Source organism: Indicator indicator, chromosome 18 (assembly GCF_027791375.1).
Source record: "Indicator indicator isolate 239-I01 chromosome 18, UM_Iind_1.1, whole genome shotgun sequence".
NCBI lineage: Eukaryota > Metazoa > Chordata > Aves > Piciformes > Indicatoridae > Indicator > Indicator indicator.
In genome coordinates this window covers 13,080,174-13,106,534 of record NC_072027.1, presented here as the reverse complement: position 1 = coordinate 13,106,534, position 26,361 = coordinate 13,080,174, and the positions used below count along the sequence as shown (strand labels likewise).

The 26,361-nt window shown below is 38.6% G+C and overlaps 1 protein-coding gene across 1 annotated transcript in view; it reads left to right on the top strand.

Annotated features, from left to right (window-relative positions):
* RANBP17 (RAN binding protein 17) overlaps window positions 1–26,361 on the top strand; it is a 149,492-nt gene that overhangs the window by 48,924 nt on the left and 74,207 nt on the right. The window contains exon 14 of the mRNA XM_054389044.1: window positions 25,953–26,026. Coding sequence (XP_054245019.1) covers window positions 25,953–26,026 — 74 coding nt within the window. The remainder of the gene's footprint in view (window positions 1–25,952; window positions 26,027–26,361) is intronic.

Genomic DNA, 26,361 nt, shown 5'->3' with positions numbered 1-26,361 from the left:
GCAGTTTCTCCTCGTTTCTTGGGAAGCAGCCTGTCCCTGCCTGCATTGCGTTTGACTCTTGCTTTTCCCTGTGTGGCATAGTGGTGGAGCTGTGATCTAGGCAGACTGCAGCTCTACCCCTGCGGTTTCTGCAGAGTGCTGAGAAATCTGCCCACGGTCGGCAAACTGCTTAGGCAGGTGATTATTTTTAAGCATTAGCTGTAGTAATGCTGAAATATCTGGCATCGTTTGCCTGCTTGAAGAGCAGCATGTGTTTGTACAGTGAGTGTTTATATTGTCTCATTAGCCAGCAAATGTGCTGCAGAGTACCCAAATTTGACAACAGTGCAGGGATGAGAAAGAAAATCTTCCTTATAAGACAGCTCTGTAGACATTTCCCTACATGGATTGCAGTATGTGGAGCTTGATGGCAGTAGGTAGCTTTGCTTTCATTTAACATAAAATTAAACTTATAGAAATTACACTGGTATTTCAAGACCAGAACCTTATTTTCTAATTATTTTCATGTCTTTTAGTACAAATACTCATTTTTTATTAACTAGTAATAAACAGCAAAGAAGCATAGAACAGGTTAATGTGCATATAATCTGCCATCTCTTCAGCTCACCTGAAGTAGGTTCACTGACTGTGTCCTTCTGTGTCCCATTGTCATGTAGATAATTTTGCCTACTTTGTAGGGGGTTTTTACCTGTCCAGGGAATTCTTGCTCTGTGATGTCAGGCTGGAGTTCTGTCTTTAGCTCTCTTTCATTATTTTAAGAGGAAAGACACAGATATTTAACTTTGGGCCAGAGAGATCTTGACTCTTTCAGAGCCAGAATTTTGGACTTCTTTGGAGGTTTTCTTTGGATTGCAAGCACTTCTCTTAATGTTTTTCAACCTTTCAGCATCATACACTTTTGAGCATTTTAGTATCTGCAATGTATTAATGTTTAGTATGGATTTTTTTCTTTACTAGCCTTTTTTTGGATGATTTCATGTAGTTCTAAAGTTCCACAGCTTTCTGTGAATTGGTTAGCCACTGAATGTCTCACCAGCAAGGTACAAACTTTTGATTTTTTTAATTCATTTTTTCATTTTTGCATCCATTTATGAAGAGTATCTTATCTTAAAAATTTTTGCTTCCTGGAGGTTCAGAATTTTTATTTGGCTTATCTTTATAATAGTGGCATGGTGAGATGATGAGAAAAGATTGGGTTCTAGTGTCTTAATTGCTCAGCACCTGAGGTATATCAATCTGTTATCTGAAACTTTCTGTCCCATTTGCAAACATGAAGTACAAAATGTGTGAAAATTAACTACCTTTGATTGGATTATCAGAGATGCTGTTGTAACTGTAGTTATATCTATTTGAGAGTGGTTTGTTGAAGCAGAAGGGGTGTGCAGAAAGGTTGTAAACATGAAATGGAGACCTTGTCTTGCTGCTTAGGTTAGCCCTGGAAATGAGTACTGAGATGGGAGTGATCACCATGAATAGGTGTGGGGGGAGGGAAGGGACAGGGCTGAAAGTGCTGGGGAGGTAAAAAAGCTTTTTAAACTAAAGATGCTGTTGTCACAGGAAAAAATGGATATGGCTATCGATATCCTTTGGCTAGAAATTAAAAAATGTATTCTACTCATCTAAAGATCAAGGTTCCAGAACCACCTCCCAGAGGGGGAATTATGGAGGGAAAATTATTAACAGATTTTAAAATGAAGTTTGAGCGATTTATAAAAGGATTAAGTGATGTGCTTGCCGGTATTGGTAAGAAACTGTACTCACCATCCACAAGGTCCCCTCTATATATTGTAGGTCTCTTTCTATACTTTAACTGTTCTTTAACACAACTGAATCATATAGAAGTTAATTTTAGATTGCCCCTTTAAATCATTGTGTTACTATTTGTGAGGCTATAAATATAGAGTATAACTAATGAAATTTCTGTCTCCTTTTTCTATCTGAAAATCAAACTTCAGATCAAAGATTTTTGGGTTGGAGAGAAAAATGAAACAGGGCTTTTTCAGAAGGTGACTGTATTTCTATGGATGGAAGGTTCTCAAGTTAGCTGGAAAAATGCAGCTGGATGGCATACTTTCACTGCCTGTTTTACTTTCTGATCTACCGTCAAGGATTGGGTTTTGCATAAGGAGTACAATACAGCGGATCAAAAGAGGATTTTATTAATTTGTGCTCTGTAATATAAGTCAAGTTAACTTTGGAAAATACTATAACTGTCCTCCAGTGTACCCCAGCAGGTAATTGTGGTGGAAAGGATCTCATTGAGATTACTGCATTGCCTCATTGTCAGTTTATGAGGAAAGGAGGACTAAAACAATCATGCTCTGCATCTGCAGTGCGCTTCTGCTTGCTTCCTTTTTTGAGGAACGGAGTTGGATGTGCTGCTGGAAGTATGAGATCTGGTACAGTGCTCTGTGGTTTTTATGCTCCATCATCCTAAATCTTTAAGTTGCAAGCCCCTTTCTCCTGTCTTTTGCTGTTCTTCTGGATTGAATAATTTCATTATTGTATTAATTTATAGTGTAATGCTTGTTAGGTCATCACTTGCCTTGTAAGGTTCGTTAGGGTAATTTTCAAATGTCTTTAAAATGTATATATTTTGTGTATATATGTCATTAAAAGACATTGAGACTACTTCGATGCATGGTTAAATTCACTGTTGTACAGGAAGGTGCTTGATAAAGTAACAAAGTGTTGACCCTTCCTCATGTTAGTTTTGATAGATATTAATCGGTAACACATTTTGGATTGACACACTGTTATTGATCCTTGGATTTAATAGAATCAAAAAGTGTAGCAAAAGGCACCTGAAAGGCCAACCGGAGCAATATATTTCCTGAATGTAAGAGTGAGGGGGCTGTAAAGTCTGCGGTTGGCAGTTAAAGTGACGGAGGGGCTGCTGGGCGGGCTGCTGGGCGTGCTGCTGGAGGCCCCCGCACTACATCTTCATTTCAGAGGCACGCCGCCAGCAGCCGCCGCCTCCGCCTTCCGCAGCCCTGTGGCCAGGCCATCATTAACCTCTTGAACCTGGATTTGTAACAGAATGTAAAATCAGCTCAGGTTATCAATTACAGTCATACTCAATTGATAGTTGCCCAAAGAGGGCTTCTTATGAGGAGAAGGACATTATAATTTGCTCGTTTCCTCAGAAAGTAACAAAAGCACTCAGCCATTCATTAAATAGATATAAATAATGTCTTAATTCATAGCTTTAATATCCCTGTATTTTGGTGCGTTGTACACAGAAGGTCACGGGCAGTACTGTGTCTATCGATATCAGGGCTCACCAATAAACTTGTTTCAAACCTGAATTAGGCAATGCTTTATAAGAAGAAATCCACTTATTTTTAAATGAGAGATTTTATCAGTGTTTTGAGATTATAATATGAACATTTTGATCCATATTGTAGAGTGCTTCACTCTTTGGTCTCTGGAAAACTAGTTATTCATGCTTTAAGGGCTTCAGAATCCACATATTTATTGTAACTTTTCAGCATAATTATGAATTAAAAATAATATTTGAGATTATTGTCATTTTGACTCTAAGCGTCCTCAGATAAACTGAATTTATATATTTATTTCTACTAGTACTCGACAGTGCTTTACAACTACTTATTTTGTATATCTAAAACAAATCATATTCTACTGATATTTAATTTTTTGTTGTAACACAGTGCTGTATGAATATGCAGAGGATTTTTAAACAAACATTAGATTTGTTTTCTCTGGAATATACTTCATCATAAAAATGAATGAGGCTATCAGTCAAGGACTGACTGCTTTTTCTTAGGTTGATTGCTGCTGTCACCAGTGTTTCACAGATCTGGAAGGATTTCCCTTTAAGAGTAGTTTTTCATTATTATTCTATGAATATAGACAGTAATTTATCTGTCCACCCCTGCAATATCTTACAATAGAGGAAAAAATCCTATTACATGCCCATAATATATAGAAGAGTTTTAGCATGTGCTTCAATAATTCTTATTCACCCTTTTCTCTTGTTAGTACTGAAAATTTGATTTTAAAACCCACTTAAACAAATAAACACAGAATTACTAGAATATGTCATCTTTGAAAGGCAATAAATGTTATTTTCCTGAGAAGCCTTGTAACGTATTTTTGGTCTTTCGCATATTATTGTCTTTACTAACAATACCCATATTCCATGCATGAGCAATCTTTTTTTTTTCCAACTTCCCTTAATCTTTACTGAATTTTCTACAAGTATGGATTTGTTTACTGATTTAAAGATATTTGGGGTATATTTTTAATTAAGGCTGTTCATCAACAAACAAGTGAGGAACCTTTAGGAGACCATTTGTCCTCACAAGAAAGAAGCTGTATAAAGTTGTTTGGGTTTTTTTCACCAGCCTACAGTTTAAAACCAGTCTTAATTAAAAGACACTATGAACCTTAGATAAGAGTAGTCTATCCATGGTGCATCAATTCAAATAGTTACATTTCTTTCTGTATCTTTCCTTGTTATATTTGGAGGGGGAAAATGTATTTTGTTCTCTAAAAAAATACTGATACCTGTGTTGAACATGGGGGGGGAGAAAAATCCAAAATTCAAGTAGCAGAAGTTTTTCCTTAAAAAAAAAAATCAAACCCAGAAAATTATTTCATTTTCTTTTCAGTCAGGATTTAGTGATGTGAATATTCATACTCTGCTGTCTCTGCAGAAGTTCACTGCCCACTCTGAGTGTTATTTTCTCCGCTTCAGCTTAGTCCTTTGCTGTGTGGAAGAGCACTACAGCTTGAATAAGGGGCATAAGGGACTGCAGGATTTCTTGAGCAAGTGAAAAGTGTGTGTTGGGAGAGAGGTGACAGTGGTAAAATTGGGGTTATGGTTCTCTTTTTAAAGCAAGCATATTAAGTCTGTGACTATGTTACATATCTTGTTGTTTTGGAAGTCTGTTGTAGGAAATCGGTATTTGTTAGTTTAGATTTTCTGGTTTTGAAGGGCATTCACAGCTGATTGCCCTGCAATTACCAGCACACTAAATGTCACCCAAATCCAATTCTGAATCTTCAAAAACAAGTTAGAAATATTTTATTACCTATTGAATTTCTTTATCTGTCTTTGTCTTCTCCTTCTTTGTAGTGAATGAATGACTCCTTCTCAAAGACACTTGCACATAATGATATCTGCATTATGCAAACAAAAACCTTCAAGTTTCTTCTCTAGCTTGTACAAACACAAGCTGAAAATCTTGAATAAACAGCATTCTTTCATGTGCTGCACTTTTTTCTGCATTTCCCCCATCTGAATTAGAAAAGGGGAAGATTTTTCCCCACAAGTATAAATACATAATACAAACTGGACTCCTATATCTGAAAGATATTTTCTGTCTAATGTTTCTGCTTCTGTGTTGGAGATACATAAACAGAAAAGCCCATTGCCCTAATTTTTGGAAGCAAGGAGCCTTATTAATGCCATGTAAATCAGAAGGAATTTAAGATACACGCAAATCAGATTGCTTAGTAATAGGAGCACATCTCTTGCATTTAGAAACCTAAAAATTGTTTCATTCTCAGATCTATCATTTCAGGCTCTTAAAGTTGATTTCTTCCCTCAATCTGAAGGTGATTTATGGTTCCTCTGTTGCAGATCAAATAGTTTCATCTTTAAAACGTTTTTGCATTTTCTCTAGCATTTCTACCACTTAAGACTTTGATTCTCAAAATGCAAGCGAGATAAGATGAATGTGTGTTTATAGTGGAACTCTAAATTGGACCCACCAACAGGTATCTGAAACTTTCCACTTCTCAAAGTTTAATGAATGCTTACAGTGCTCATAGGAAATCTGAAAGGTCAGATGAAGAACAGAAGTATTATTTCACTCTTTTTTCACTGATTTTCATCACTCTAATGGTAAAAAGCCAACCAAACAAATAAATTCTTGTGCCCAAAATTTATGATTGTTTTATAAAACACAAAGATTTATCAATCTGAATCAAACTTGTCACAAGTGGCATTATCTGATTAAAGGGAAAGAAAAAAAAAGCCCCAAACATTAAACTCAACCATTGATGCTAGGACTTAGAATTTACTGTCCACCAGTAATTCAGGATGGCCAAGGGGCTTTATCCACCATTCCTGTGCTGGGAGCTGTACAAACCTCTGCAGAACGCTGCTCACTACCACCCAACTGTTCACACTTTCCACAGTGTGACCAGGGAGTGTTCCAGGCAGGGGGTTGTGCATGCTCACTAGTGGCAACTCTGCACTGGGTTCTTTCTTTATTTGTTCCTTCACAATGGACTTTTAAATCCTAAATCATAATTTGGAAATTATTTGAAGTATATTTACTAGTGTGGCTAGTTGTAGGAGACAGCTGTGGAAAAACTGTGAGAGAGTTCTGTGTCAGTGTCCCCTCCTGGTACTGTGTCTGAGTTCAGGGTGCATTTAGAGGAACACCGGCTTAGTATAACCTAAACAAAACAAAGTATAATCATAGGTAATATTTTGAGGGTTCAATTACTTCCAAAGATCAGATAAAGCCCCATCAGGAAGAAGATTCTGACTGAATATGCAGGTTCCCCTGTTTGCAAGGTCTGTGTTGTAGTGATTTAATATTACATTCACATCTTCCAAAGCTGTATAGAAGGACTTAACAAATTCTTTCACTCTGGTCCTGCTACCATCAAAGGTACAAGATAATAGGTGCAGGATGACCATAAGTTGTTTCATAGCCTCATATTCTCATTTCCTGTAACTAGTGTCTGAGGTTAAAGGTGTGATTCAGTGTCATGCCCAGCGTGCTTCCCACAGCAAGCAGTCAGCATCCCAGCTAGTGAAGTCATCTCTCATCATCTGCAGTTTGAGCTGTGAGCATGTTACATCTGCCCATCTCTGAGTAAAAAAAGGGAAAGATCCTGCAGCCAATTTTAACCTACTTATGCCCAAGGTACTGTATTTGTTCTTTTTTTCCCCCTGCTTTAAGATATTCTGTAGCTGTTCCCTAGCCTGGATGATGGTTTCAGTGGATGTGTGTATTGCCCAGCACTAAATGTAGGATCATATGTGGATAACATAAACAAAATACCTTTATGTTTTCCAATTTCATTTTATTCTGTCTAGTGTTGTACTGGAGGAAAAACGTGTTCTGTAAGAAAATGAGCGTGCTGGCTCCTGTCTTCACATAGCTGGCACAGACGGGGAGTGCATGTGGGTAGAAATAACATAGCTATGTGCTGTGTGTGCCACTCCAGCATGGCTGTTTCCCGATTCCTGTAGTCCTTTAAAGATTCCGACAAAGACGTGTGCAAATAGTGATCTTAATGTTAAAGAAGTGGCTGTGTAAGTAGGAGAAAATACCTTTTTCTTCCTTGTGGTTTGATGGTTTTAGTTTGTTGTAAGCAAGAGGCAAGATTCTGCAATAAGATGTTTTAGTCTCTTACTGTGAACTGAGTCCAAGGGCACAGGTAGGCATGGCATGCTTGAATGTGCAGAGCCATGTGTTGGAAGTGTTCCCTGTCTGGTCTGAAGAGTGCTGAAAGCAGCTAGGTGTTAAGTGTTGAATGAGGGCAACTGTTTCTTCCCTGCCTATACCAGATTGTGCCGAGAACCATGTCTAAGAAAGCTGTGATAATGAGCAGTACAGTAGAGAGAGGTGATTTATGATACCTGTTTCTGACAGCTATAGTGCTGAGATTCCCAGGGTATCTGATCACTGCATTAGCATGCTGACAGCTCAGCATTTAGGACATTATGGTAATTTATCCTGCATATGCTGTCACCTGCACTGTCAGAGTTTCTTTTTAATGATGGTATAACTATTTTGTTTGTTTGTACTGCATTCTTTTCATTTGGCTAATGTCTTCTCATTAGATTGCACCTAGTAAATGAGAGTAATTAAGTGTTTCCTATAGCTCAGATGCAATGATTAAGTTGCAGAGTTGGTGCTGATTATGTTTTGTCATTTATCTCTATTAATCTGAGAATAATCCAGATGATAAACACATGTAATTTTTTAGCTAATGTTCAATAGATGAAATTTATAGCTTCTCAATGGGGCCAAACAGTAAGTGTGTTTATATAGGAACAGTAAGTTATTGTACTTGTATTTCTGTTAAATAAACATAGAATTATCTGTGCAACTGAAGAATACAGAACATCTACGTAATATAGGTGTTTTCACCTTTTTTAAAACACATTTTTATTTGGGAAACTACTATTCATAATTCACACTTCAATGACTGTTTCTTTTGGTTTTGCTTTCTCAAATATCTAGAGAATCCTGTGGTGATATTTTTGAGGGGGTTTCCTACAGTTGTCTGTATTTGCAGCTATTAATTATAGAATATCAATCTCATCTCAGGTAGCAAAATGTAGTTTTCATATAAACACTTCCAAATAGTTTAAAAATGAAAAAAAGATACAGTAATGCATCAAATTAAGCACCCCACAACAATGTGTAAATATTTATTTAACTTTCAGGTTACAGATAGATAGGGAAAAAGCTCAAGAGTTTTTTCTTTTGCTTGTGAAGTAGCAATAATAAAATGTTGATATAAATCATAGTGGCAGCACTACATTTCAGGAGCACCCCAAGTTGTTTGATCATGTTCTTTTGTTTTTCTGAGTCTGTAGACTTCTTGGCAGATTACTTTTTTGGAATATGTAATGTAAGGAAGGTGGGCAGCATAGCCCCAGAATTCTTTGATACATCAAAATAGTGATTTTTTTTTTTTTCACAAGTAGCATGTTTTGCATGTCACCGGTTAATAAATTTCTTTAAAATGTAGAACTTGCAGTTGTAAGAGATCATAGGATCATGGAATTGTTTTGGTTGGAAGAGGCCTTTAAGATCATCAAGTTCAAGTGTTAACCCAGCACTACCAGGTCACACTAAACCATGTTCCTCAGCACCACATCTACATGACTTAAATTCCTCCAAGGGACCGTGTCTTTCCTGGGCAGGCTGTTAAATGCTGAAGGGAAGACACTGTGTGGTTTGAGTTTTGCATTAAATACAGTGACCTATAAATAAATTACTTGAACAATTTTTAACATGTAGGTACTGCACAGTATTATTGTCTAATACAGGAATGTTGTCTTTCTAATATTTTTGCCATATGGTATCTGAATTTGCTATGGTTTGACAAATATCGTTTCATAATCTGGAGTTGCACCAACAGCCCTTTGCTGCATACTTCATTCAGTTGTGTGCTTTAAAGTAGGATTATCCTTTTGATTTGGGACAGTTTCTCTGATCTGCAGGAGACTGTCTTCCTTGATTCCTCCCCGTCCTCCCTCCAAAATGATTACTGACCTCCTCAGATAGTGTTGTATTGTTTTATTTTGGTTGCTTTAACTGAGGAACCAACCCCCTCCAGTGGCACAGGAACTGTTTCAATCTCCCAGGCACACCCCATTGGCGACCAAACTGCTTCTGCTGGTGGAGAACTAAATCTGAAGGCTGTTTTCTATCTGGAATGATTCATAATACTGTGAAGACTGGTCAATAAAATCACTCTGGTTTGTCATTTTTTCCTGTTTGTTGCTGTTCCCTCCTTCTCACCAGTTGAAGAGAGGGAGATGGTGGCTCTGGAGCTATAGGAGAGAACTAGGCAGAAAGGTATTTGGACATAAAAGTCAGGATGAGGTTGAGCATGGTTAAAAACGTGCTGGGGCAGGAGAGCTGAGGTATTTGTTAATGAGATCAAATTGTTGTTCATTAACAGTTGGTTTCTTCCTGTGAACATAAATATTAGGGCATCAGCATTTCTGGAAAAACAAATTCTCTATTCTGGTTATATAGGTCAGTTCTAGAGTAGCTGCTTAAAATCCCACATACTGAATTCTATTATCTTTTCTCTTGGGTGGGTCAGGAAAACAGTTGAAGGCAGCCAGTGATGGCTGCTGGGCTTTCATTTCTTTGTGACTGGTAAATGAAACACATGCAGCCTCACCAAACTACATGACTAATGACAACCTCCAGTGGCTCCTGCAATCAAAGATTAATTTGCTTTATCAAGTTTAAAGAATAGTAGGCGATAAATCATGTCAAAAAGAAATAATCAGTGGCAGGCTGATGTTCTTTTGCACAGTGGAGGACAGGTGCAATAGAGGATTCATCTGCCATAGACTGTTAATTTTGTTCTCATGCTGTTGTGTTAATTTTTATTTTGTTGATTTTTTTTTTAAGTCAAGCTAGATTGTCAACTAATATTTTGGTTTAAAATGTATAGCAGTGGTGTTTAGCTCTAAAATTAAATACTTCTTTAGAGTCTATCGCTTGGCCTCAAAATATTTTCAACTTAATTCCTTTAATAATTGATAAGTTCTATTTCATTCCCATTGGTTTTGCTGTCTTGGAGCACAGTTTAATGTGAACAGGAATAAAATTGTGTTGTATGTATCCAGCATATACATAATCCTTCCTGTTGATTCCTCTTTAGCTAGATCTCCTCTCTTGTTGTGTCTGTGGGGAAACCTAACGCAGTCCTAGGAGTTACTCAGCCACTGATGTTGGTTTGAGTGGAGACCTCTTCAGTGGAAAACTGATGATGCTGGGGACTGATCACCATGTTGCAGAATGGAGTTCTATATAGTCCTCACTTAATGAAGTGATTCAGAGACAGCATCTCTAGCACGTTTGTAATTTCTAAATAGAATCATTCCAATAAAACCTGCGCTTGAAAAAACCCCACAAAGATTAAGTCACCGTGAAGTGTGTCAGGCTGGCTACAAAGCACGTCCTTGCAGTATGACATTACACAGTGTGACACTGCCTGTGGCCTGCAGTTACTGGTGACTGGTGCTGTACACAAGGTGAGGGCTGCAGCTCTTTGTTTTGCATGGAAAATGCAGATATCCTATGCTGACTAAACACTCCAGCTACAAATTGATCCTTGCCCATTTTCAGTCTGTTCTTTCAATTAAACCATAGCCCAATAACATATTTGGCAATGATGGTTTTCCTGTGTTTAGCAGAATTTTAGGAATGAATCGAACTGAGTAAAGCTGGGTAATGCACAGTAGTGATGTGGTATCTATATGACAATGCATGAGCCCTCTAGTGGCATCTCCCATGTGAAGGGTTGATTTAGACTGGAGATTAAGAAGAAATCTTTACAGTGAGTGTGGTGAGACACAGGAACAGGTTGCTCAAGGAGGTCATGGATGCCTGCTTCCTGGAGGTGTTCAAGGCCAGACTGGATGAGGCCTTGAGAGACCTGGTCTAGTGGAAGATGTCTGTGTCTGTGACAGAGGGCTTGGAACTAGATTACCTTTAAGGTTCCTTCCAACCTAAATAATTCTACGAATCTATGAATGAATTCAATGAATCTTTTAATACTGATGATTTTGCAAGGGGAAGAATTGTAAAGCTTCTAACCAGCTCCAGTAATTTAGTCTTTTGTTCTCAGTAAGTGGCTTTTTAAGACCCATGTCCCAGTTTGATCACAGTTGGATTAAAAGATGGCCACACTGGCTGTGCAGATACTGTTATAAAGGGTTTTAAAAAAACACAAAGTAATTTTTTTTAAAAAATGATTGCACAGAGGCTGACAAAAGTAGGTTTGAAGTAAGCCATAGCAATTTAATGTAGCTACTGGGCATGCACAGGCTCCAGGCAGTGCTGTTAAATGTGGCTTCACTAGCATGTCAGAGTTAACTACCTGTCTTCCTTCCTTCACACTTGCATTTGGATGCCACTAGTCTGCCAGTTGTGAAGACTGAATAGTAAGAGGGAGAGATATATGAAGGGTTGTGTGTCACCTTGTATTAACAGGACTATCTTTGCACTGTGCCATTTGAGGACTGATACCTGTGTTCTGGCTTGGGCTCTGGCACTCTGGCCTGATGCTAATTCCTGTGTCCTGCTACCAGTGCTGGGAGGATTAAAGCAAGGGCATACGAAGGAGTCCTGGAAGTACAGAGATGTGAAAACTGACCTCTCTCAATTTTTACTTGATTTTGTTTTATTCTTAGTAATGCAGCCTTTGAAATGATACAGAAATAGTGTGCCCTGCTGGTGATGCTAGAAAGCTGAAAATGCAGCTTAACCCTACAGTAAAATCTTTCTACTTGTGAATCTGCATTGAAAAGTAGGGAGAAAAACCTCACCTTTTACTTATTTGTGTGGATCTTCAATTACTAAAAAATCCATATTGACATTTTTTTCTTGGTCTCTCAATTTTTAATGTAAAGTTTCAACACATAAATTACTCATTAAAATAATTCTCAGAGCAAAAATTTAAAATCCAATTAAATTTGAGTTAACAGTGAGTTAAATTTTAAATGAATAACAGTTAATACAGAACTACCATGTGGTTAGTAGATCAGGAGAGGCTCTCATCCCCCTCTACCCTACCCTACCCTGGTGAGGCCACACTTGGAATCTTGTGTCCAGTTCTGGGCCCCTCAGTTCAAGGAGGACCTCAGGGAACTGTTTGAAAGAGTCCAGAGCAGAGCCACAAAGATGATGAAGGCAGTGGAACGTCTCCCTTCTGAGGAAAGGCTGAGGGAGCTGGGGCCCTTAGCTTGGAGAAGAGGAGACTGAGGGGTGACCACATTCATGTCTGCAAAGATGTGTGTCAGGAGGATGGATCCAGGCTCTGTTCAGTGATGTCCAATGATAGGACACAAGGGGCCAGGGGGTGTAAGCTGGAGCACAAGAGGTTTCATGTGAACATAAGGGAAAACTTTTTCACTCTGCAGGTGGCAGAGCCCTGGAACAGGCTGCCCAGAGGGGTTGTGGAGTCTCCTTGTCTGAAGACATTCAAAACCTGCCTGGATGTATTCCTGTGTGACCTACTGTAGGTGATCCTGTTTGGGCAGGGGGATCAGACTGGATGTCTTTTGAGGTCCGTTCCAACCCCTAACATTCTGTGATTCTATGTTAATGAACAGGGCTCTGTCTAACCAGTGCTGAACAGAGGCTGAGGCTCACCTCCCAGAACTGCTGCAAGGGCACAGTGTGGGTATGGCATGGTGCATTTAAAAGGCATTCAGATATTAATGTAAGAAGTGTCTTTACAATCATCTTAAATTACACTGTTATGTTGATGGGAAGGAGAAGAGAGTACTTAGAGATGTTTCTCTGGCTGAAATCACAATTAGGCATCGGCTATAACAGTATGGAGTATGGCATGATACCACTGTTCATTGCCACCACTTCAGATCCCATAACTCAGCATCTTTTCTTACTTCTAGAATGCAGTGCAAATTGAAATTGGAGTTATCAGGCTGGAATTGAGATAATTATTGTGCTACCTGTTTTACTGGGATGTTACTCATGAACAAGTCTTGGCTCATTTTTGATGTAACAGTAGCTCTGGACAGAGATTTGGGGAGTGAGAAAAGTCTGTGTGTTTTTGTGGGGTTTTTTGGGTTGGGTTTTGTTTTGTTTGGGTTTTTTTTGGCCAAAAAAGAAGGAAACTCTCCTTCTCAATTAAAGAGAAAGGAGAAGCATTTTCTGTGTACTTCTGACATTTATGGTGACTTAGTGGAACACCTTACGACCAACTGTCTCCTTTAGTCACAGATGTTCTAAAGTTGTCACAGCTTTGTTTCTTGCATCAACAAAGTCAAGAGCTAGTTCATTATTAATTGCTTACTGTTCCTTTCTACAGTATCTGGAGTCACCGTGGGAGGCACTTGGCTTCCTTAGCTTGCGCGTAATGCCTTCAGGAAAGGGGAGAGTCTGACAACCTTGGTATGGATGACCTGGGTTTGTATGTGGAGTGTTTGAACTAGGAAGGGTTTGGGATTTTTTTCTTATGAAAAGGTTTGTTTCAGTTAAAAAAAAGTGAGTATTTTCTCCAGAGTATTCAGTTCAGGTTGGTGTTAAACTTTGTCAGTACTGGCATATTGCTTTCATATCTAATTGGATTACTAGAAGGCAGAGCTAGCTCATCAGCTCAAGAAGAGAAGGCTGCAGGGAGACCTAATAGCAGCCTTCTGGTACCTGAAGGGGGCCTGCAAGAGGCTGCAGAGGGACTGTGTGCAAAGGCCTGCAGTGATACGATGAGGGGCAATAGTTTGAAATTAGAGAAGAGTAGATTTAGATTTGATATTAGGAATAAGTTCTTTGCCATGAGGGTGGTGGAACACTGGAACAGGTTGCCAAGGGAGGTAGTTGAGTCCCCATCCCTGGAGGTATTCAGGGTCTGGCTGGACAAAGCTCTGAGCAACCTATCTAGTAGAGGATGTCGCTGCTGACTGCAGGGAGGTTGGACTAGATGACCTTTGGAGGTCCCTTCCAACACAAACCATTCTATGATTCTCTGATCAGACCAGTGAAGGAGCAATGACAGAGCTGTCTCACCCAGCCAATGCAATAGCTTGCTCAGTGATGACCGTTATCTTGTGTATAACCATCCTCCATATCCTGAAATCCTGTTTGCAGAACATCCAGTGTTTGGGATCCATGTCATATTTCATTATATACCCACATCCTACAATTATTTTTTGTCAGAGTATTCAGAGCTCTTGCTGACATTTGCTTTTGTGTGCTTACAGAGTCATTGTTTGTTAGTAATGCTGTCCTGATACAGATCTGTTTCACATACAGGAATAGATTTTTAAGGGACTCTTCTCAGACTTAAGTGCACTTTTTTAGTCATCATAGAAAGGCAAACAGTTGTCTGTCTTCTGCCACTTGCCATTCTTGAAGCAAAGAACAAAATAAAAAGAAAAGCAGTGATCTGTTCCATATATCTTTCAGTTGTATATTCTTTGTTGGTAGTTGGCATCAATTTGGATCAAAAGAACTGCAGTTAGGAAGGCCATGAGGAAGGTTCCATATTATTTCTCCAGAGCATTCTCACTACTGAAGAGTTGTTTCTTGAGGCATGTAGCTCTATTGAGAAAGAAGTCTTCTGGGAACAAAAGTTTTATTTCTGAAGCAGGGGGTTGATACCAATTTAAGTATTAAATGATTTGTACAGATATCGTCTACACAATAATGCAGCTTACGCAAGATATGGAGAAACTTCTGTGTGTAAGTTGATATAAAATCATATTACTTCAGATTTTGTAAGAATACTCACAGGAACTGATGATATAAGTAGCAGTAATGTATCAGACCATCTTCAAATGAGCTCTTAACAGCACAAGTACTTCTAGTTTGTGCATTTTTTTCAATGACCAATTTCAATCTAGCCTGCTGATATAGCAATAACATTATGAATATTATTTGTGTTATGTATTATGATTTTTTGTGTGCTGTTGGAGCTAAAAAATGAGTTTTGTAATATTTCCCCAAGATAAGCATGAGTCAGCATCTGATAATATACCTTACAGATTGCTTTGCTTCTGAAGGGCTTCAGATCCTTTGGAGAGAGTCCTCATGTCTGAGTGCATTGTGTTAAGTGTTATCTCTGCATAGATTTTATTATCTTGGTTGCTTAAGAGGTCAGCAAAATGAACCAATGAACCAAAACATTACTCTGTATATTATTAAAGACCATTAGTATCAGTCACACTTTAAAAAGCTGGCATTACGTGCAAAATGAAAATGATGTGGCCACGCTTCTGAGAGTGACCCGTAGGTGTGTGCATGGGACACCAGACTGTTATGGGTGCTGCCTGTTGCTTCTTGAGTTTGTAGCTGTATTCACTCCTGTGTAACCAATTCAAATGTTGGATGAGATGGCCTTTGTTTATTTTGTTCTATATTTTTCCCTCTTAGCCTGCACAGTAGTCAGGGTTTCTCCAGCCAAAGCCATGACAGTTCAGGCTGTTTGGGTTTTTTGTGCACAACTTGAGGGTGTTACCCTTTTTGTCCAGATGACTAACCTCAGAGGCTGAAGTCTGAAACTTCCCAGATGTTACTGAGTATAATTATTGATCAAGATTCTTGACCGGTTTTGACCAGTTTTATTAACTTACTGAATTTGTAAGCTTTACAGTAAATACTGGTGTAACTGTAACTGTAATTCCATTCCCTTCTGGTGATCCAGAGTTGGATCTATTTCTGTGTTAGCTGTAGAATGTATTTGTGTTTGGAATTCCTTACCTTACAATACATTCTGTCAATTTTGGCTACATTTAGAGTTGCTTCATTTCAACAAAAGCTTGCTATTAACAACTTTGTTTTCAAAGTACACCTCTCAAATACTCTGTTCATAGGTTAGACCACTTCACTCATTTCTCCTCAGCTCTTACTTGATTTTGGTGGCCTATGTTTTAGTTTAAATTCCTGGGTGAAATTAGGAGTAGTTGAATTTTCAGTGTCTGAGTATCACTATTTTTTAATTTAAATATGTCATTCCTCTTGAAAGGAACTCTTGTTTCCAAGAGTCCTGTTAAATTCTCTCTGCTCTTAGCACTGCTTTCCAGTCATCTTCCTATATAAGGGACAGGCTTCATTCACTTTTTATTCTTTGCCTTCTTAAAATTGTGCCTATATTTCATCTCCACAAGTAGACAGACTACCCTGCATTAGGAAACCATGGGCTTGGCTTTGTTTGTTGTCCTGGCTGCTCGGTTTGCTAAGCCTCCTTTTTATCTGCTTTGCATAATAAATGTTTTGCCTTGATATTTTAAGCACAGGTGACACGTACAAAATAAAAGAAAATTTATATATTACTAAAGTAAACCTTTGATTACCATGGGGAAAGGTGGCCCTAGGATTGAGGGAGTACAAAAGTGTCTGAAAACTATTTCGCATCTCATTTTGCATCAAGCAATGTTCAGACTGAAAGATCTGCCCCACAGCATCTCTGCTCAAAGTGATTGATAGTGGTGGTGGCGTGCTTGGTGAGGAATTCAGAATCGTGCAGCATCTTCACTGGCATGGCACGGTTGTTATCTCAAAATTCAATAGCAATATTTTAAATGGGTTTATTTATTAGTGGGGAGTCAAGGTTCAGTTTCATGCTCAATTAAGGAACTGCCATTTTGGAACTAAGCAATGAGAAAAAGTTATGTAAGCAAAGCAAAACCAAAGCCACAGATACTCTAAAAATAACTGCGAGTGGAGGAAGTGAATATCAGAACTAGAGAGCTTAGATTTTTGGTTTATGATGACATAGAGACAGTTAAAATAATGCTTAGTTCAATGATTTATGAAACAATCACATTGTAGGGAACAAATGCATGAAAATAGTTCAGCAAATCAGCCTTAAAATAATGTAGCACAGAGGTAGGAGACTCTGCATCTCAGCAGGTTAGCAAGGATTGCTAGACCAGCAATGAAGAAAAAGCATTTAAGAGTTGTTCAATGAGTGCAAGAGATATGTACAGATTTAAAGGATTTCTTGGGGAGGTACATGATGAAATAAGACTGCAGGGTTTTTCTGCTTTAAATCTATTTTAACCAAAAATTGCTTTCCCAAAGCTCTGATATTTAGTTTAATTAAAAATACAAATTTTGATTTTCATGGTATGTGACAGAGAATTATCGGTTTATATTGCAGTAATATGTTGCAATTATTATTGAAAACCTGCTGTAATTTTTAGATTCAAGAGTAAATCAGGGTTGGCATGTAATAATTGAAAAATCAGTGATCCCTTTTTTTCCTGAGGGTAGCTTGAATAGCACACTTAAAAATGCATTTTATTTTAAAAATACTTTGCACCTGATCTGCTTAGACCAGGTGAGGGGTTTTGTTACATTTTACATTTAATTATGTAAATCTGCAGAAAAGCCTTAAAAAGTTTCCTTTTGTTTGATCTTGTGCATAGCCCCTGTATCCTACTCAGTTGTTTAATAAAGGGTCAGATTTTATTTATGTGTTTAAGTAGAACATAAATATAGACATTTCACACGATGTACCATGTAAATGTAAGCCTTTGTAGTTACAAGTTTTTGTAGCTGGAGAATTGTTTTAAAAGGCATGTAATTTATTAGCTATCAGTAGCTGCTTTATTGCCTTGCCGCGCTGCAGTAATAAATAAAAGAAAGTGAGCTGATTTTACAAATGGCACACAAGGTGCACATTTTGTGAAAAAAAAAGTCTTTTTTTAAAGAATTGGCTTTAAATCCTTTTTTTGTGATGACAAAGAGGCTAAGAGTGCAAACTGTATTTTCTGTTTATCGAAAACAGAGTCTCTTTTTCTCGAGGGCATTTTTTCCTATGATCATCAAGGGATTTCAAAAGCAATAAAGTGTGGAATCATTGTTCGACTTGAACAGTATTAAAACTTAGGTTTTAATTTTGGTGAAGTAATAAGATTTGAACCTGTCTCACATTACAGCACTGTAAGGCATTTAGCAATTGTATTTTAAAGGAGGTTTTTAAAATGCAGCTCGCTTGTAAGCTGACTGTCTGTCTAGTAATTAATAGTTTCTCTTCAGCAGAGGCTGTTGTGAATCATCGTAAGAAATCTCCGTTTTGTTAATAACAAATTATGATAATTGTAAGGATGTTAATTCCTAATTAGTTTAAAGCTACAATCTTTTTTGCCCTTTTCTGAGATTGATTTTTTCCAATGAAGACAAAAAAGCAGAGACTGAGGGTTTCAGCATGATTGTCATCTTAGAATTAGAAGGAAATTATCCACATTTAGCTTTAAATTTCAAGAAAGGGTGTACATCAGCTTCCTGCTAAAAGCTGCTCAAGTATTTAATCTGTAACCATACTTTGTGCCATTAGAGTAATTTATGTCATTAATGCAATTCCTTTTCACATTTGTATGTTGAAGATAACTTTGCAGAGCACCCCTTGTTTCTGTACTGACTGTACCAGGAGACTGGTACTTAGTGTGCAGATTCTCGACCCTCAAAAGGTAAATATTTCATTGGGTTGGTTGATAAAACGTTGGCTGATGAGAAAATAGCAATCATTGTACCTCATAGCTGGAAATGTGTATATTTTGGAGGAGGGCAAGCTTATATACAGGTGGATGTTCAAGGCAGCGATCAGCATTTAACATTGGAGTGGTGAGCTATGACCTTCCTTGATGGTTTTGAACGGTAACTGCCTCCATTAGCCATAAGGTTTGTTTCTTTATTTTAGTAGATGGCCTAGACTGTAAATATTAGAGGATCTAAAATAAATCAACATATTATCCTAAGGATACAAAACGTAAGAGCTATTTGCGGTTAGGAACCTTTGACAGATAGTTTGGATGAGGCAGATGATTGCCCGCCTCTCGTAGCTGGCTTTCCATCGCTGTGCCTGCAGGCAGTTTAGTGTTATAGTTGTATATTGATGTCAGGGTTACTACTGAGTGGCTAGCAATGACAGATGTCTATAATTACAGGCAATGCTTCCAGTATTTCAGAAGGGCCAGCCTATGTTGAACAATTATCTTATTTCTGGCTTGCCAAAGAGGGTTGTTCAAATTGCTGGTATTAGCTGTGGTGGCTCAAACGCCTCTCCTTATGCCGTGGGATAAATGTGCAAAAGCACTCTCATGTACAACCCCCAGTGCAAAACCTGTTTAAAATGGGTGCATGGCTACATTTCCTAGGCTCGAGGCTCGATCCTGAGAGATCCTGAGCACCTGCAGCTGTCTTAGTGCAATGAAATAGTTTGGGATATAGAAATTTTAGAACTATAATAAGTAGCTATGATTTGTATTACTTGAAGTGCCAGACTAATGGCGATGCTTTAGCATTGAGGCTTGTTGCACATAAGCCTGCTGAGTGGGCCACTCATTTAGATACAGTTAAGCAACTGAATAAAATGAAGGTGGACATAGTTTGAGGGGCAAGTGAGAGTGTCCATTACTGCTGCTGAAACACCTACCATGCTTCATCTTTTGGAGTTTTCTAACTGGCACAAATCTGCTCATGTAATCCATATAGTGTTGGTTCATTTCCATCATCAGAAGATTTTAAAGCTGCGTTTTGGCTTCTTGTTAGGCAAATACCTGACTGTGTAGCTTCACTACTCTGCAGTGCAGTGAGTAGCTCTGATGGAGAGTGCAGCCCAGAACTGCACTTCTAAGGCTAAAAACCTTCCAGATGATGCTCAAAAAGTAATAGCTGCTAATAGTATTTCTCAGTTTTCACTATAATATTTGTACTTGAAGCCCTGGAGGGGAACAAAAGCGACAGTGGAATTGAAGATCTCTAACAGTGCTTTACGAAAAAGAGAAAGTCTAAGCAAGACTTTTAAAGCTAAGCACCTCTTTAGCAATGAGCTAACCCCTCTTCCCTCCCTCCCCTCTCCTCCCCCCCTCAAGAATGCTTCTCATGCTGCATCAGTAATAACTTCAGTTCAATGTAGGTCTCCTGTAGTAAGTTCACCAGAATTGTAAATCTTAGTCAAGATTATCACAACACAGGAATTAAGGAAGGAAGAAATGAAAAAGTAAATAAAAGCTGAGAGAAAGCCATTGAAGGAGAGATCAATTTCCATTTAAGAAAAGGTTTATTTCTGGCACTGTGTGGGCATTTGGTGGAGCAGAAGGTGGGGAAGTTGCTCACTCCCACACCCCCAACTCCTGCAAGTTCACTCGTTCTTTTGTTGGCTAAGGGGAAAGGGAGTGAGGGAAAGAGCCTGGAAAGCAGCCTTTGAGGGAACTGCTAATGCCTCTTGGTGTATGAGCTTGGGCTGACAGAATGTTTCAACAGACTGGGAGGGAAGTAACCTTCATATCAATGACTCTGAGCCACACAGCGGATTTACCCTTTCCCCTAGAAGATAACTAACTCTTGGTTGTAATAACAATACCCTAATTTTTACAGGTTATTTTATTATAGATCTCTGTCAACTAAGGAGAACTTTATGCAATATTCAATTAGATTTCTAGGTAAGACAGTCCATAGTATATGATTTATAGAATTGGGGTAGTTCCTCTTGTTGCTTTAATAACACATGCAGCAGTAAATGGGAATGTAGCCTACTTTTTGGTAACACTAAGCCCAACTTAATCTTCAGGGCTCTTGTTTGAAGCTAACTGAGGCAATTTCTGATGGCCTGTTTGGGAGGGTTTTTTTTCTTTAAGGAGCTAACTATTAAAAAAATGGATTAACCCATGCTTTTAGTTCAGACTCTGAGTTAATGATTTTTTTGAGATACTAGCTTTTTAAAACAGCTGGTCAGGAGTAGAGATAGCCAAGGTTTTTTTCCTCTGTAATGGAGAGGATAGAAAAGCAAAGGCTTTTTAAGCCCTTAGTTTGGTCAGGAGGTAAAGATTAATGATCTGTCATCCTAGCATTCACATTAGGGCATTCAGTTTAGCTTGTCAGATGTTGTCTGTGGGATTTGGAAGCTAGATTGTGCTGTATTGCAATGGAGCTCAAAATGCCTGAGTGTGATGTTAAAAAGCAGTGGAAATTCCTAACTGTGGGTGATGCACAGGGATGGTAGAAAGGTGGGCTGGCAGCTCCAGTGATCTGCTGTAGTCGCATGAATTCCCAGCAGAGCATGAGGATGGAGCAGCTCTCCTCAACCTGCCTTATGTGCTCCAGCCCAGCTGCTCCCAGCTCTCCCCACTCAGCTCCCGTCCAGTTGGGAGAAATACAGTTAAGGTCTGCTTTTGCTCTCAGTGTTGATGACAAAATACTTTAATGTTGTGGTGGTAGTTCTCTGCAGCAAGGCCTGGAGAGCTTCAAGGAAGTTCTAATATCTTCAGCATTTATGCTGTGCCTACGGGTAATAACTTTGCTGTAATTTTCTGAAGATTCATTATCCAAAATCTTAATTCATTATAATAGCCCTTATGAAACATATAGAAACCCACATTTTCTTGTGTTTTCTTATTTGCACAGTGTGAGAGATTCATTGCTCTGTTTTAATTTGTTTCATGGGGTGCGTTTGAGTACATTCCATACAGTGCTGTTATTGAATTTCTGTGACTGTCATTATATAGCCATACAACCTTTAGGAACTCATATTCTGAGCTTCCCAGTTCTGTAATCTGCCTCACATTTAAGAATTGACATAATTAGCTTCTTCAAAGTTATAATGATGGTATCAAAAAGAGAAGACCTCAAAAGACAAAACAAAGTGAAGCATATCCAGGGCCAAAGAGTAGAGAAGGCACAGAAATAAAGTTTTAGCATGATTACTGAAGTATTTCTCCATTTCTTTGGACTGTTTTACACACAAGTGTTTTGCTTTATGAAACACGGCTTCCACAATTTCCTTTCCTCATCTTTTTGAAGCACAGCAGGTACTGTTCAAGTAGATGGGAAGTATATGATTACGTAATATGAATCACTGATAACTGATTTCCAGCTGAAACCATTCTATCATTCTAAATACTTCCACTATAGAGGTAAAGAAAAGGAGCAAGTGACTGTAACACTTTGTTCTTCTAAATATTGAAAATCTATAATAATGGCAAAACACCAGACTTACAGGTTAGCTTACTTGCACTGATGCATCATTTTTCCTTCTCCTTCAGGAATTACATTGCTCCTGCTTGGGTGCCTTATTCTGTCTCCTGGGAAAACAAAACAAAACAAAACAAAAACCCACAACAACCAAAACCGCAAAAACAAAACCTCAACAACAAAAAACAAACCATCAACATTGAAACAAGTGACAATCTTTTGTCTTTGAGCATTTGTAAAGAGAAAATCTGAAATGCTGTCAAATGATGGAACGCTCAAGGTTAAAGGCAGACTTTGTTGTATCTAAATCTTCTTACTTCAAAAGTCCTCCTGTACTGGACATTGATGATGAGGCCACACTTGAGTACTGTGCCCCATCCCTGGAAATGTTGAAGGTCAGGTTGATGGGACTTGGAGCAACCTGGTCTACCTGAAGATGTCCCTGCTCATTGCAGGGGAGTTGGACTAGATAACCTTTAAAGGTCTTTTCCTTGATTTCATGATTATTAATCTGCTACATGATAAGAAAAAATCCCTGGCACCAGAACTTGTGAATCTGCTGTTCTCCTTAAAGATCCTGATGCCACAAAGTGGTTGTAATGGAATAATCAGGGAAATAAAGGAGGAACCCTGGATTCTTTACCTTCACACTTGCTTTATTCATTTTTGAAATTGTTATTGATTGTTATTGAGGCTCTTTTGCTGGTCTCTCTCTTCTCTGTCATGATCATTGCTGTCATTTTGGAATACAGCCCTTAGGGTGTTGGTTGCATGGTGGTATCAGCCGAGCTTCCCCCAAGGACCTGTATGTACTGGCACCTCTGAAGCCCATAGAACATTGTGGCTTAATGGTACCACTTGTGTAGATTTTTTCACTTAAATTGATAACTGTTGTGAGAACAAGGTGGTGATGGTGATGATTGGAGAATTGGGAGGGTATCTGACTGTTGAGCTCACATTTTTGAAGGTCTCATGGTATGGCCACATAGTTCTGTGTGTTGATGCGTGATTTGGAATTTATAAATCCTGTAGTTGGAAGGATTTTGGAGTGCTTGTGTGACAGCTTTGCAGAAGTCTTAAACTGGTTGTTTCCTGCTGACAGTATCCTGTTCCTTACTCCAAGTGTCTGGAGGGAAGTAAAAACATAAGCCATGATTTTTTTTTTTCTTGCTGGAAGAATGAAGACAGGTCTCAAAGGGAGGGGACCTGGTGGTGTGATGGTGATAAGGTCCCACAGGCCCCCCCCAAACCCCTGTGCTGCCTTCACCAGCATGGCATGAGAATTGGAACCCAGATCAAGATGAGAGCACTGCCACATCCTCTAATGACCTGTCTCAACTGTGGTTTTCTCTGCCTTTTGAATATGTAGCCCGCTCTTTGTTGAAGAGTGTTTTACTATTATACGTCCAAAATGCTTTATCATTAATTTTTTATAGTGCTTAAAAGTCTAAGGGCCTTTCATTGTTGTAGTTGGGGGTTGTTTGCTTTTCTATTTTTACATGCTAAGAGGGCGTGTTGGTTTTGGAAATGATTTTGAGGAAGGTGTTTAAAATATCACATTTATTTTAGCTAACAGTTTGTCACATTAGGGAGCGGGTGGTCGTTTTTATTACAAACACTGTATTCCTGCTGACTTGGAATGACCCTGTCACATGTGAAAACAAATCAGATTGTTGCTGTTAATGAGCTTTTCAATTTACTATTCAGTGGATCAGATAAGTGGATTTAAGAGGTAATGATCCTGCTTAGCACTCAAGCTTGGCTGTCAGATCCGAGTAGTTGTGGGAAATCCCCAGGGACAAAAGCGTTGACACAGTTCTTGATGGGATAATGGGAGTCAAAGCTAATGGATGATAAAAGGAGTAGTAAGAGTTACAAGGATAATTGTGGATTAAAGCACTGCTCTTTGTCAACACTGACTGCTGGTTTAGTATTTTATTTGTTAAACTCTGATGTGGGGAGAACCCAGTTTGACAACAGAGCACAATGCTGCTACCATGCCTCATGCTGGCTTTCTCCCACTGTTTTCCAGTAGCAGAAAGGAAAGCTCCCAATATAAATCTGTTTGCTGATGCATTTACATTCTGCACTCTCTCTTCTTTTCTTTTCCTTGTATCAAATACAGAAATTGTTATAGTTTGCTAAAACTGCAGCTGCTGTAGCATTTCAGCAGTGCACTATTTAGAAATACATTTTTTAAATTAAAATATTTTTCTATTTGAAGAAATTATTATTGCTGTATTTAATTACTGTAATAACTTTACATTTACAGTGTGAACATGATTTACAACATTTGAAGGATCATATTGGATGTTACAATTTTGTTCATGTTTAGATTGTCCTTTCAACACCGATTTTTCTCACAACAAATTCCATTCATACAATTATAGAAGAAGTTAGGTTGTCCTCAACCTTGGTGTAACTACTGGTTAGAGCTGCAAGGCTCTGTACTCATATTATGCTGAGATTTAAAACAAAAGTTTGGGGTGTGAAAATGCAATTTTTATTGTCTTATTTTTTATGTTGTCAATGTTATTATTTCCGGTGGTGGTACTTATTATTATTTCTCAGAGGTAGAATGCTGCTGGTTTGGGGTTTAAGCAAAGTCATGGGATTGCATCCCTAGCAGAAAGAAGTTGCTGCAAGCAAACTTTGATACAGTAACAGAAGTACTGAGTTAGCTGAACTTCGGTGGTATTTGTGTGGAATAAGTAATGTCAGGGAACAAACTTGGCAGCTAGATGGCACCAGGCTTTCACTGCTGGGTACCTGCCTGCTACTGGGTGCTCTCCTTGCAGACGTTAGTGATGCTTCACTCGATAACATCATGTGGAAGAATTGCAGAGCACCCACAATATTTGGTTTAGTGTCGCTAAGGGTTGCAGTGGCAGAATGGAAATGCACTGTGCGGTAATCTGCTGTTAGCCCAGTGGTACGCAGACAGGGGAGTTACTTGAGCTTGGAGTGGAGTGAGTAGGCAGGGGATTGTAAAGAAATTTTGCAGCATGTCTCCCTTCTGTTTCTGAAGTTAGTTTAACCCAACTAAGTGTTTTTAGCCGAACTAAACGTTAGACCACTAAAACTACCAGAAAATGTTATGAAGATTGCATGGTAGGGAAAAAAGTGTACTTGATGTGTGCTGTGCATTTGCTACTGCATCCTGACAGCAGTTTGATTGGCTAGGTAGGGTGCTGGGAAAACCTGGCTGGTAATACAGGTCTTGGAGCTGAAATGAAGGGGAAAAGTAAACAGCTACAAATTACTTGGCTTCCAAAGCCTTTGTTCTCCCTCCACAAACACAAAGCTGAGTGTCTGAAGAACACATTTTACTGCATTTTATGACTGGTAGTGAAAGAACTTGCAAACACAAGCAAAAGGGCAGTGTTGAATCACTCCACTGAGGACAGAGAGACCAGAAGAACAGAAATGTTTTCTCCATCCCTTTTTATAGAAAAACAGAGGGTTTTTTTTGAATAGAGACTGTGTATTTCTCAGCAGAGTGAGTTGAATGTGGTAAATTTACATCTCCTTTGTGGGAGGAAATGTATGCAAGGACAAGTGAAAGCCTGTCATTCCCAAATTCACAAAACACCAGCAGCAAGTGTATAGGCTTTCTCTTACAAGTTCTTTAGCTAGGCTGGAGGGACAGGCATTTTTGTGCTTGTTCTTCTCACATTCAAAATAAAATAGGGGAGGTTTTACAATGACTGAAAATGTTGGTACTCGTACATGTCTCTAATGTGTTAATGTTGAAATGCTGATTTCCAGGTGTACACTCGAATGTCAGAAGTCTTGGGAATAACCGATGACAACCACGTTCTGGAAACATTTATGACCAAAATGTGAGTTTGTCAGTTCTGTTCTGTTTGTATTTTGTTTTGTCTTTAATGTTTACATAAAAGCCAAGTTTTATTTTGTCATTAAGTGTGTTCTTTGCTAGAAAATGTTTTCCATAAATAGTAAATATATAATGTAAGGGATAAGCATTTTCAGAAGCACCCATATCTTATTTTCTTAAGGTACTGCCAGCACCTGAATAAACAGCTGCAGCTAGATAAATCCTCCACAGTGTCTGCATCCCTTCTCAAAATGGCTTATGGGGGAATAGAGCTGAGGTTTCATAGACTCTTGCTCAGTGATAGCATGGCATCAGCAGTTTCCGTCCCTCCCCACTTCT